This window comes from Apus apus, chromosome 7, assembly GCF_020740795.1.
Source record: "Apus apus isolate bApuApu2 chromosome 7, bApuApu2.pri.cur, whole genome shotgun sequence".
Lineage (NCBI taxonomy): Eukaryota > Metazoa > Chordata > Aves > Apodiformes > Apodidae > Apus > Apus apus.
The window spans coordinates 1,390,058-1,403,259 of NC_067288.1; the positions used below are offsets into that span (position 1 = coordinate 1,390,058).

The window sequence follows — 13,202 nt, forward strand, 5'->3', positions numbered from 1 at the left end:
AGTGAAACAGAAGTGGTGAAGTTCTCCCCAGCCCTGTGTGTTCTTCACTTTACTAGGCAAAAGAACAGCAGGCCAGTATGGAGGAAAGATTCCACAATGAACTGAATGCCCACATCAAATTATCCAATTTGTACAAGGTAAGTTTATTGATTGTGTTAGAAGTGCGTGTTAGTATGACTTGGGGCTGAACATTGGAGTCACAGGTTAATTAGCTGTGTTTCCTGAGTTTTCTTGCATAGATAATCACATAGAATTAATGTTTGAGTTCTACATGAGCATTTTGTGTGATGAAATGTAAACTGGCCCTTCGTTGAACATAAAGACAACAGCTTTCTGGGGCATAAAGCATTGCCATCATTTTAATTTGTTGGCTTTTGGTGGTTTTTTAACTCTTATTTATTCATACTTTCATAGTGGAATCATTGGTTTGAAGGGGCTTAGATGTGTGTCTCCTGCCTAGCACAGGGTTTGCTGTGTCCTTGTAACTGCTGCCATATTTGTCTGACCTGATCCTAAACATATCAGGGTGGAACTGCCCTCCCAGATGAGCCTCTTCTGAGGCCTTGCTGGTTAGGAGAAGTTGAATCAATTTCATATCAGTTATTTCTGTTTCTTACTTGCTGACGTGCTATAGAGTCTTGAACTCAGGAGCTCTCTAGCTGGAAGCAGAGAGACATGAACTGCTTGTGTAAGATTTCCTAAAACGTACCGAATTGTTCAGAATGATCAAAATTGAGTACTTGGAATGTCTCCAGACTTCCTTTAGTGAAGAGAAGGAACAAAGCCAGCACCAGCTCTCAAGCACCAAAAACGACATATGTTTTATTTGGCTTTGGCAAATCAATGTCCAAGTCTTACTCTTGGATGGGCAGTTTGCATCAAAATGAGGTTTAAGTGGAAAGAGTCATCCAGTTCTGGTGCAGCTTTTAACGTTATAATCAAAAAACTGGATGCTCATCATTATGGGTCAGTTTGAGCTTTCCTACAAAGATACAGCTGCTATTCCTGTGTTGTAACATGAAATGCTCATGAAATGCCATGAAATGCTGTTGTTTAGAGTGCTGCTGATGACTCGGAGGCCAAGAGCAATGAGCTGACGGGGGCAGTGGAAGAGCTGCACAAGCTGCTGAAGGAAGCAGGGGAGGGTAAGCTGGGAGCACCACATTCCTGCTGCTCTAATGATGCATGGGGAAGCAGGAGTTGAGCATTTATGAAAGTAATTTATCTGAGCTTTGGGGTAGGGGAACTTCAGTTGCTTTGTGATGAGACTAACTGAATTAACTTGGGGAGTGTGGGGGGAAATTGTGGTCAAATGTACCTGAAATTTTACACTGGACTTTGATGGGAGGGTGTAATTTTGCAAGATACATTGTGATCTTCCCTTCTCGTTTTAGATGCCTTTTCACTGATTCAAGGACATTTGTATTTTAACCCTGTTCTAAGCAAAGGCGACAGGCAGCAGTTCTGTCAGGCACTGAGTTTTCTTATCAGAATGAGCTTCTGCAGATCACATGAAGTAAAATCTAAGCTACATTTGCAAATTTTGCTCTCTTCAAATGAAAAAAACAATGAATCCGAGTACAACAAAACAAACTGCCAGTCTGATTTAATTTCAGGTAATAAAGTAACCCAGGAGCATTTGGCTGAGGTGGAATTGTCAAAAGCTGAAATGGAGAAGGAACTGCAGGAGAAGATCAGCAAGCTGGAGAAGGAGCTGGAGAATGCCAACGACCTGCTGTCTGCCACGAAGCGCAAAGGTAGGGGAGCGCGGAGCTGAGGCCCACAGCCTGGGGCTCTCTGTCTTAAGTGGTCTTGCATGGAAATGCTGTGCTGCATTTCTATGGGGAGGGAGTGCATTCATCTTAACTCACCTTTGGGCCTTTCCAATTGTGAATTTTAGAAGCTTTGTCATGTATGTATGTACAAAAATGTACTTGTGTGTGTGTATCTATATATACACGTGTGTATAAAACTGTAACTGTTTCCACACTTGATCTTGCATTTCTGTCAGAATGTTTTTTGAAGTCCTTTTGTTAATCTGATTTACCTTTTCAAAGGGAAGGGAGAGGAAACATTTCCTCAAGGCTGAAGCATCATGCTTGTAATGGTTTTCCAGAGAGGGGAGTGGGCACAATCAACTGTTCTTATTTTCCTCTCAAAAAAAGCCCCAGGAGAACAAACGTGTCCATAAAGTTCTAGTTAACGTTAAATTTTGCTCAGTATTCACTGTTTTAGTTCTGTCTTTTTGTTGACTAGTTTGTTTGCTCCATTTGAGTGATTTCTAAAGGGAAGAAAGAGCAAGAAGAACATAGAGGCACAAAGAATAGTTGCTGTTTCCCTGTGTCCGTTCTGTGGGATGCTGCTCTGAACCTCCAGCAGTTTGCTAAGAAATCTAACGTTGAGCTTTGCTCCAGCTGTTTTAGTGGCATACATTCACCAGTTGTGTAAGAGCAAAAGCTTCTCAGTATTTCAGATTAAATGAGTCAGAGACATGGATAAAATGTAGCACAGTTTCCCTAATATCAGTATTGCATGTGTGTGTAGATTGTGTAACAGATTACAGCCAACTTATGAAGCAGAAACTTCAGGGACTTAAATAGTAACTTACAATACAGTAGTTATAAAGCACAAAGTTGTGTGAAGACAGTCTTTAGATGAACAAGGAATATTTATGATGGGAATTACTGCAGCTTTTTCATGGGAATTGGTGGGATTCTGTCTTCAGGAGCCATCCTGTCTGAGGAGGAGCTGGCAGCGATGTCTCCCACTGCTGCAGCAGTGGCTAAAGTAGTCAAGCCTGGAATGAAGTTAACTGAGGTGAGTGAGAAGAAACTCTTCAATTTCAAGACCCTTGAAACACCAACAGAAATACCTTAATAATGTAGGGTGCAGACTTCACTCACAGTTGTGGACTTGGTGGAGTGTCTGGCTGAAGTAGATGGAATCTGTGTGTTTGAGGCAGGTTTCACTAGTGAAGTTACAGGGATTTTCTTAAGAAACTCTGTAAGGTATGTTTAAGTAGATCAAAACATTGATAGAGTCTTTAAGTTATTTGAAATACAGGGTTTTTTGTGCACAGAAACTTATTTCCTGTGTGTATTTTGGCAGGAGTCTTTTTGGTAATCTACATAATTTTTTAACCTGTACCTGCGTGCATTTGGCTTATACTTGCAGGAAAAAATTAACATATTAATAGGTCATACATAATCTAGGGCTCTTTTTTTTATACTTCCATTTATGCAATTGCTATTTTTGTTGGCTAATGGTCATTCTGTCCAGCCATTAAATTACTTTCTTCTGTGCTTGCTGCTTTCTTTTGTGATACTAGTTTTGGTATTTCTGTTTTAAATTTGCTTAAGATTTATCCATTTTACATACAATTATTGCATACACTGGCACTGTACGAGTTTGCCATTTTAAAATTAATAGGGTTAACTACTTTGTCATGGTATAAGTCCTGCAAACACTTTGTTTTGGAAGTCCAACTTGTTTCTCTGAGTTAACTAGTTTAGAGTTGAAAGAGTTTAGAGATTAAATTGTGCTGCCTTAGGTAAGAATTGTGAAATCACCAGTGGCTCTTTTTTAAGAGGTTTGTCCAGGTGTATCAAAACCAACCAAAAAAACAAACAAAAAAAAATCTTTTGTTGCAGCTGTACAATGCTTATGTAGAAACTCAGGACCAATTGCTTTTGGAAAAGCTGGAGAATAAGAGAATCAATAAATATTTGGATGAAATAGTCCAGGAAGTAGAAGCCAAAGCACCAATCTTGAAACGCCAGCGTGAAGAATTTGAGCGTTCCCAAAAAGCTGTTGCCAGTCTGTCTGCAAAGCTTGAACAAGCTATGAAGGTCAGTGTAAAAGAGCATGTAAAATTATGGAAAAAGTGGCTTTTTAATTCCTTAACCTAAGTGCTGTTAGTAAGTGCATAGAAGGGAACTTGTAATCAATTTTATTGTAGGAAAATGTCTGTTGAGCTTTCTAGCTTGCAAATTTATTGGACTGTGCAAAGTACTTTACAGCAACTATTTTTTTTTTTTATAGTAGAATTTTTTTATAATGGAATTTTTTATAGTGAAGACTGAAACATGGTGACTTACAATCTCTGATTTTCTGAGAGAGTAGAATTCTTTTCTAAACAAAGATTAATCTTTATCTATCTAAAGAATAAAAACTTGGATGCTCACTTCCCACTAATTTTAATGCCTACACTAATACAGGATGAAAGAACGTGGCTGTTGATTCCTAAATATGAGGAGTTTATCCTTTGGTGTGCAAATTCGGGGTAGTAAAGGGCAGTTAGATTCACAAGGCATGTCTCCACACGATGTTATCTCTCTGGACAGGAATGTGGCTGAGTTTAGTGGTGTGTGTCTCCTCATGCTTCTGTGCTTGCAGGAAATCCAGCGGCTGCAGGAGGATGCCGATAAAGCCAACAAACATGCCTCTCTGCTGGAGAGAGAGAACCAGAGGCTGGAAATACAAGTAAAAGATCTTTCACAGCAGGTAGAACCAATGTTGCTGTGGTTGAATGTGTGGCTTGCAACTTATGTATTCATGTGGTGCTGTATGTCTGAAGTTTACTTGGAGGTTGTGTTCAGCCACAGTCATATAGGCCTTGGTTTTCATAAAAGCCTTAGTGCTGTTAAAAGCTTCCCCTTAGTACAACACTATTTATATTTCTGCTTATAAAATTTGAGTCAGTTTAGCTGAATAGAAGTGATGCTGCTTTAGGATAATATTTTTAAACATTTGACATTTATATGAGTTTTCATTGGAATGTCCTGTAAGAAGTTTGCAGAACTGAACACAGACTGCGTCTGATTTGAGTGTGGTTTCCTTCTGTCAACCTGTTTTCTCGGTAATGTAGTTACCTTGCAAGGATTTATTGATAGTCAAGTCATAGCATGTTGTAGGAAAAGCTGACTTAATTTCCAAGCACTTTATTTCTAGTATATTGTGCAAGACTTAAACTAGAGTGTTCTCTTTCAGATCCGTGTGCTTTTAATGGAACTTGAAGAAGCTAGAGGCAACCATGTGATTCGTGAAGAGGAAGTGAGCTCTGCAGACATCAGTAGCTCTTCTGAAGTGATATCTCAGCATCTGGTCTCTTACAGAAATATTGAAGAGCTTCAGCAGCAGAATCAGCGCCTCTTGGTGGCTCTTCGGGAGCTGGGAGAGGCTAGAGAAAAAGAGGAGCAAGAAACAACATCATCTAAGTGAGTTTCCTGTTCCTCTAGTAAACTGTTTGTACCAAGTAGTATCAGGGATTTATTCCAGCACTTTTCAGTTTTTTGCTTCAGATTGTTATGAATTGTGTGCATGTCATAGAATCCCTGTTCTTTTCTTCCCCACATAAGTAGCCCCCCCAGTACCAGCCTGCAACAAAGAGACCTGAAAGATCATCTCATTTCAACCTCCCTGCCATGGGCAGGGACACCTCCCACTAGACCAGGTTGCTCCAAGCTCCATTCAGCCTGGCCTGGAACACTGCCAGGGAGGGTCATAAGCAGATGTGTAATTCATAAGGGCAAAATACATTCTTGCAATAGGTCCTCTCATCAAAATCCAAAGTAAAGTAACTGTCACTCTTTTAGTGAGTGTTTTTTTATGCAACAGAGCAGTTTTCAAGAAAGAAAGGTTAAGTTTTCATTCCAGCTGGCTGAACAAAAAATAGAGTACGTGCATATCTTTCACTAGCTGTAAAGCCCCCAGATAATATTCTCAGCCTGATTCTCTGCTCGTGCTGCTGACTGTTGTTTGAAATCATTGACATGAACAGTGTTGCCTCTCTTCTGCTTGTGGTGGAAGAGGTCTGCTTTCTTTGTCATCTACAACATGGCAAGCCCAAAGGCCAATTTTGCTGTAATTTGGCTCAAAAATCTCAGTGGTGCCTAACTTTCTAAGCTGCAGTAAATGTGAAAAGGCTTGTGCAGAGTGTAAGGGTTGTGTCATCTTGGTGTGCCTTGCTGTAGATGTTTCTGAAAACAACTGCTGTTGGTTTCAGGATTTCTGAGCTCCAGAGCCAGCTGGAGGAAGCTCTCAACGAGCTGGAGAAGCTGCGTGAGTCGCGTCACCACCAGCTGCAGCTGGTGGAGTCCATCGTGCGGCAGCGCGACATGTTCCGCATTCTGCTGGCACAGACCACGGGAGCTGTCATTCCTCTGCAAGGTAGACTGCTCACTGCTGAAGCACAGAAAAGGAGTAATTGGTATTTCTCAGGAGCTTTCAGTAATGGTGCTGTAGTGGTACCGGTAACTTCTGTTAATCTGGCATTCAGCTTTGACCTTTGCTCGCTGGAAAACCCCATGACTTGGGATTTAGACACGTGATTTTATTTTGACAGTGCAGCAGCTTGGTACTTAATGAGTGGTAGGCATAAGTAGTGATGGTGTGTTCTGGTGGTGTGTTGCAGGTGTAAAGAATGGGCAGCCATGCGCCTGCCCAGCAGAGCCCAAGGCTTCCCTAGCAATACAGTTAGTGTTTTTAGCCACAGAATCATAGAATGGTTTGAGTTGGAAGGGACGTGGTTCTGTCATCATCTGCTTTGGCAAGCATTCATTCAACTGTTGCCTTTAAAATCCCCTTCACCTGTTTTGTAGCTTCAGGTATGTTGCCAGAGGACATTTCTCTTATGTCTACTCCAAAGCGTCCAAGTTTACCTCAAGCCATGTCAACTCCTGCTCCAGTGTCAATGGCTGAGTCCGTGGAGGCTGTGGAGGCAAGGGCTGCCCTGAAGCAGGTTTGTTGTTCAGCAGGCACTGTGGAAAGCTGTCACTGTTTCCTTAGACTCCTGGAAGCACTTCAATGTCTGTTCTTTGATGCAGTTGCAGGAAGTTTTTGAGAACTACAAAAAAGAAAAGGCGGAGAATGACAAGTTGCTGAATGAACAAAATGAAAAGCTTCAGGAGCAGGTCACGGACTTGAGGTCACAAAATGCAAAGATATCCACACAGCTGGAGTTCGCCTCCAAACGGTAAAGCAGCTGCTTCACTTCATTGCCCTGTGCATGTCTCCTCTGTCAACAGAATCGTGGTGACTGCTTGTACCATTTGCTCAGGAAGAGTTGCCACTTAAAGATGCACGTTATCTGTTCTGTTAACACAGAGGAAATGGTGAAGGTGGGATCAAGAATACACCTTCTAGTTGAGTGAGCCACATAGGTGGGAACTGGCACAGGAGAACAGGAGACGTGCAGCTGTGTACACACACCTCTTGCCATTAACAGTTTAATGTGACAAACACGTGCTTTGCTCTTCCCTGTGAAGGTATGAAATGCTGCAGGACAACGTTGAAGGCTATCGGCGAGAAATAACATCTCTGCATGAGAGAACCCAGAAACTCACAGCAACAACTCAGAAGCAGGAGCAGATCATTAACACTATGACTCAAGACCTGAGGGGAGCTAATGAAAAACTGGCAGTGGCAGAGGTTAGTAATGCACTGCATTACAAGTTCCAAACGAACACAGGAGGGTTTCTTGAAAGCTGCCACAACTTGAATATGTGGCTTTTGGAGTGTATCAGCTATTACATTTGTAAAAGCGTGTGTCCATGCATCTGTGACATTCTGCAAAACATCTCAAGTGCTGAGTGAAGATGGAACAACATTCCCAAGGGGGTTCAGTTTACAGAGCAGAGGAATGTAATGAGGCAGACAGTTGTGTTCTTGCTGTTCTTGGCTTACCTTGCATGCGTTTTAATTTACGATCTATAGTTTAAAAATTCTATTTTAAAAAAATAGTAACTGATCTTAAAAGTAGTATTATAGTTGACAAACAGGTTTGGGGTTGGTAACAAAGTTCTCATTATTATTTGGTGTCTCGAAGGTAAGAGCAGAAAACTTGAAGAAAGAGAAGGACATCTTGAAGATGTCAGACGTGCGCCTGACTCAGCAGCGCGAGTCTTTGCTGGTGGAACAAAGAGGACAGAACTTGCTGCTCACTAATCTGCGAACTATTCAGGTATGTGGTGTTCCTCTCAGGTCCAGGTTTGGTTTGTCTGTCAAGAGTTTTCAATACATACCCATGAAAATAGAATAAAACAGCCATGGGATTGAGTCTTAAAATGGATTCTTTTGTTGTTCTTGTTACAAATTGATGCTGAATATAAAACACTTGAGCGACTTGTTTAAGCATGTTTGTTATTTCTATCCTAAATTATTATACTAGGCAAAGTCCTGAGAAAATTGAGTTTAGGAAGAGAGTTTTAACAATAAAATGGAAACAAAACGCATGAAACAAAGTGAAAGGAAAAAAACTGTATGTTAATTTTTATGACAGCAAAATTTACCTTCCTTGGTTGTTTCAGTTTCCTATTGCTCCAAATTGTATTTACTTCTGTACTTTTCTACCTTCTGCTAGAAGGTATATTGAGTATCAGTATTGAAAGCTGCAACTTCTATCACATGACTGAATTCCATTTTTGTTGTAGATCTTTTGAAGTTCTTTAATCCCTGGAATTAGGCTGCATGGATAATAGATTTTCTTCTACTAATACTTATTGTATCAATACTACTAAATATTTTTCAAAACTAAGTCCTGTGTTGTCAGTGCTACTTATAAGGATTTTCTGTAGCCACTGACTTAGCTCTGCCCCTGCAGCAGTTGTGTTGTGGCTGGGGCAGGTGTGGTGGCACCTCTGTGGGAGGAGCTGGAGTCACTCAGAAGGGAATGACAGAAGGGTCTGGTGAGCTCTGTGCCTTCTGCTCTCTTCTCAGGGAATATTGGAGCGGTCTGAGACAGAAACAAAGCAGCGACTCAACAACCAGATAGAAAAGCTGGAGCGTGAGATCTCTCAGCTGAAGAAGAAACTGGAGAGTGAGGTGGAACAAAGACATTCCCTTACCAAAAATCAAGAGGTTAGTCACTAGAAATACTCTAAGCTTGGTTTAGTGAAAACAAAGCCGCAGTTGCGTGGCCCTTGCCTGCTTGTGGGGCATTGTTTTTCAAGCCTGAAATTGGTAAATGTATTTGGTCTTGGGGCCATTTGTGAATTTAACTACTGGTCTAAGAACCCTGTGTTTTCAGGTTCATATCCTGGATCTGAAGAGGCAACTGGAGACGGAGACAAACCGTCACATTAACACAAAGGAGCTTCTGAAGAATGCCCAGAAGGAAACAACCGTGTTGAAACAGCAGCTTAACAATACGGAGGCTCAGCTGGCATCTCAGTCATCACAGAGGGCTCCAGGGAAAGGCAAGATATTTTTCTGCATTTAACTTAGGTTAATCATTGCTGTCTGCAGAATGCTAGAATTCATCATAATTTCGAATTAGGAGGACAAAACACTAAATAATAAACCTCTTCTTTATTATGATCACACTTTCAAGCAAGTGATAACCAGGATGATTTGTTAAAGTAAAATTAGTGTCCAAGAGGTCTTTGACAAATGGGAAAAATAAAGCAAAACTTATTAGTCCTTTTTGTTTTTATTTGGAAGAACTTAAGTCTGTTAGGTTACTTACTTTTAAATAGCCAATCTCTTTATTGTCAATCAACAGTGTTGATTGCAAGCCACTGTTTTGGTTAGGGCTCACAGGGGTTTTTTTGGGAAGCTTTGTGAGCGTTGTTTTTTCCATGGTATTATCCTAAAAAGACTCGAGTTTCAACAGAACAGTGGTTTAAAAAACTAAATTAAACTTCATCAGTTATTAAATGTGTTCTAATGTTGTAGGTCAGCCCGGTTCAAGTGAAGATGTGGATGATCTTGTAAGTCGACTCAGACAAGCTGACGAGCAAGTTAATGACCTGAGAGAGAGACTCAAGACTAGTTCTAGTAATGTGGAACAGTACAGGGCCATGGTTCTTAGTCTAGAGGAATCCCTCAATAAGGAAAAACAGGTAAGTAGTTACCATTGTTGTTTATTAGAGCAAAACCAGAAACAGAATGAAATACTTTCTTCTTTTTTTTGTACTACAGTGATGTCTTAAGATTATGAGAATTACACAGAACCCTAAATTAATTCAGAAAGTATTAGAGTATTATGTAGTAAGACCATATTTTAGACAATTTAATTCAAAACCATTTTAGTTTTGGAAATCTGAAATGTTTTTGTAGCATACTTTTAGAATGTTGAACTGTGAGCTTGGCTCCAAGCTGTATTGTGCCAATGTCTTTCTTAGAAAGCAGGGAATTAACTTTAAAAAACTCTTCACCCTGTGATCAATGATTATCAGTATTAATTGGCTCTCAATCAAAAGCAGTTAAATTCACACCTTCTGCATCAGCAGGGTCTTCAGTGATGCAAAAGAGCACTTAAGAATGACCTTCAGATCTGTCCTACACCCCATCATGTCAGGAGTGAATAACTCCTGTTCCTCCAAGCTGTTCAGCACATCACAATAAAATAGACTGAAACAGAGCTCTCACTTTTTAGGGCAGCTGCAGCATCACTAGACAACAGGGTGCAGCTTTGAGGGGGAAAAGGGAAAAAATATTTCCATGTTTTTTGTTACTCTCCACATTTTCAGTGTTGTTCTAAATTAGATGCTGAGAATTACCTGTTCTGGCCTTAAATTATGAATAAAATACTGGTTTCACTTCAGAAAGCTGTATTTAAAGGAAAAAAATTGATCTTTTATGGTGAATTTTATTGAAGGTGACAGAGGAAGTTCGTGCAACGGTGGAAGCTCGTCTGAAGGAGTCTTCAGAGTATCAAGCACAGCTAGAAAAGAAGCTGATGGAGTCAGAGAAAGAAAAGCAAGAACTGCAAGAGGAGAAGCGTAAAGCTGTGGAGAGCATGGAACAACAGGTATGTGCTGAATGCCCCCTCCCTTAAGCTCCCTAGTAGAGAGTCCACGGGAATGGACTTTTACATAATTCCCTAAAATTCAGGTGGTTTTCACAGCGTAGTAATGTCCAAAGCTAAATCTTTTAGGATGTATAAAGGGCTAACTGAATTTGTGAGAGGCTTACAAACATGAGTAGTACCTGAACCTTTGTTAGGGTGTGTATTTAAAGCTGTCACTACCTTCTTGAACTTTGAGCACAGTTTGCAGGAAAGCATGGGAAAGGTTTCAGAAAACCCTTGGAACATGAGCCAGAACCAAATTTGTAGCGTGCATGTCTTTTCAAACCAGAGTGGTCTGTGCCCTTATAGATCCTATTTATATTTGGGCTCTTATGGGGGTAGAAAGAAACAAGATGACTGCAGCTACAATTACTGCAAGCCCAACTCTGGAAGAACAGCAATATGTTTTTACCAGGAAAGAGCTCTGTACATTAGTGAGTCAAAATCATAGAATCCCACTGTGGTTTGAGTTGGAAAGGACCTTGAAGATCGTCTAGTTCCAACCTCCTGCATGGACAGGGTCACCTCCCACTAGACCAGGTTGCTCAGAGCCCCATCCAACCTGGCCTTGAACACTTCAGGGATGCAGCAACCACAGCTTCTCTGGGCAACCTGGGCCAGTGTCTCACCACCCTCACACTAAAAAATTTCCTGCTAATCTCTCACCTAAATCTCCCCTCTTCCAGTTTTAATCCATTCCCCCTTGTTCTGTCCCTCCCTACCCTTGTCCAAAGTCCCTCCCCAGCTTTCCTGGAACCCTTCAGGCACTGGAAGGTGCTCTGAGGTCTCCCTGGGACCTTCTCTTCTCCAGGCTGAACAAAATCTTGAAAGTGTTTCACTTCAGATTACACCTAGATTTAAATTTAGATTTAAATCCATAAAATTACCACCTTTGGTTCTACATTATTCATGACTGTGTTCAAAGCCTTGCTGTGTTCAGTACCCTGTAAGATGCTTTATTGTTTAGTAATACTTTTGTTCCTGTGTTGTTTCCCTCTCCCCCATCACTGTAGCTCTCAGAACTAAAGAAGAGTCTGTCAACTGTGCAGTCAGAAGTTCAGGAAGCTCTTCAGAGAGCCAGCACAGCTCTAAGTAATGAACAGCAAGCCAGACGTGACTGCCAGGAGCAAGTATGTTTGCAGTATTTGCCTATTTTACCTAGAGATAGTAATGTTAGGTTTTAAGCTGAACTCAGAATATTTTTTTTTTAAAGGTACGGCTGCTTATCAGAGGCTAGTGGAGACAAGCAAAGCCCTCTAAGAACACTTTATTTTGGGCCCAGCTGCTTGTTTAGTGCTTCATTTTTCTGCCAGAGCAAACATGGTGCTAATATGAACTCATCTGACTTTGAATTTGTGCTGCAAGCACAGTTTGTGTGAGGTTAAGAAAACAGAAGGTGCAGCAGATTGCTGTTCATTACATACAAAAAATTGATTGGTCTGGTTTTTTTGGGTTTTTTGGGTTTTGGCCACCTCACTTTGCTGAGAGGAGAGCAAAAAAAGAAAACTGAGCTCTCAGAAAGATGTAACGGGGAAAAATGTCTTTCTAACTCAAAATGTAATTGTCATATTTTTAAAACTGTGGGGCCATATGGTATTTAGCAGCACCTGGTAAGATTGTCTTGTCAGTGGCTGTTCTTTAAAAGGAGTCTCATTTTCTGCAGGGGAGAACTCCAGCAGTTCTAATTGGTGTAAAGAATGTTACAAATATTTTGGCTGTTGTTTAATCCAACCCAGAATCTAGCAGAGAGGCATTTCCATTTTTTTCCACTACTGCTGTGGCCATGGTCTGCCCTTAGCCTCATGCAGTCATTGTCTTTGCCCATTCACACAGAGAAGCAAGGAGTGGATGTTCTTGGCCTAATGCCTGGCTCTGTGCAGAAGTTTGATTGCAGAGTCACTATAGAGAGTGTGCCCTCCTGCTGGCCAGTCAAGACAATTATTTCAAATTCTAATTTTCATTAAAAATATCTTTAAGGGAAACATTTTAATCTTACCCATTTTTTTCATACTTGAGAATGACAGAGGTTTTGACCGGGGGTTTTCTTTTTCATTAGTGGTCACTGACTTTGTCTAGAATTGGAGAATCTCTTTGTACAAATCAAATATGGAGCCTCAAAGGTGAAAGGATCTGTTGTTGTATTTTTCTGCAGGCAAAGATGGCTTCTGAAGCTCAAAATAAATATGAACGGGAATTGATGCTCCACGCTGCTGATGTGGAAGCTTTACAGGCTATTAAAGAGCAGGTTGCCAAGAACACAGCAGTCAGGCAGCAGCTGGAGGAAGCTGCTCAGAAAGCAGAGTCTGAATTGTTAGAGAGCAAAGCCTCCTGGGAAGAGAGGGAAAGAATGATCAAGGTATGATTGTTTGGATGGTTTCAGTGGGTTTTTTCAATTGGCAGAAATTCGGCCGCA

General features: G+C 40.9%; 1 protein-coding gene across 2 annotated transcripts in view; it reads left to right on the plus strand.

Moving 5' to 3' along the window:
- Positions 1–13,202, plus strand: part of TPR (translocated promoter region, nuclear basket protein) — a 39,406-nt gene that overhangs the window by 4,995 nt on the left and 21,209 nt on the right. For both annotated transcript variants that reach the window (XM_051624552.1, XM_051624553.1), the window contains exons 8-25: positions 57–137; positions 1,058–1,145; positions 1,617–1,757; positions 2,726–2,817; positions 3,651–3,848; positions 4,396–4,503; positions 4,990–5,216; positions 6,005–6,168; positions 6,600–6,739; positions 6,825–6,973; positions 7,266–7,428; positions 7,826–7,960; positions 8,716–8,856; positions 9,026–9,194; positions 9,673–9,839; positions 10,598–10,750; positions 11,803–11,919; positions 12,942–13,145. In XM_051624552.1, coding sequence (XP_051480512.1) covers positions 57–137; positions 1,058–1,145; positions 1,617–1,757; positions 2,726–2,817; positions 3,651–3,848; positions 4,396–4,503; positions 4,990–5,216; positions 6,005–6,168; positions 6,600–6,739; positions 6,825–6,973; positions 7,266–7,428; positions 7,826–7,960; positions 8,716–8,856; positions 9,026–9,194; positions 9,673–9,839; positions 10,598–10,750; positions 11,803–11,919; positions 12,942–13,145 — 2,637 coding nt within the window. The remainder of the gene's footprint in view (positions 1–56; positions 138–1,057; positions 1,146–1,616; positions 1,758–2,725; positions 2,818–3,650; positions 3,849–4,395; positions 4,504–4,989; positions 5,217–6,004; positions 6,169–6,599; positions 6,740–6,824; positions 6,974–7,265; positions 7,429–7,825; positions 7,961–8,715; positions 8,857–9,025; positions 9,195–9,672; positions 9,840–10,597; positions 10,751–11,802; positions 11,920–12,941; positions 13,146–13,202) is intronic.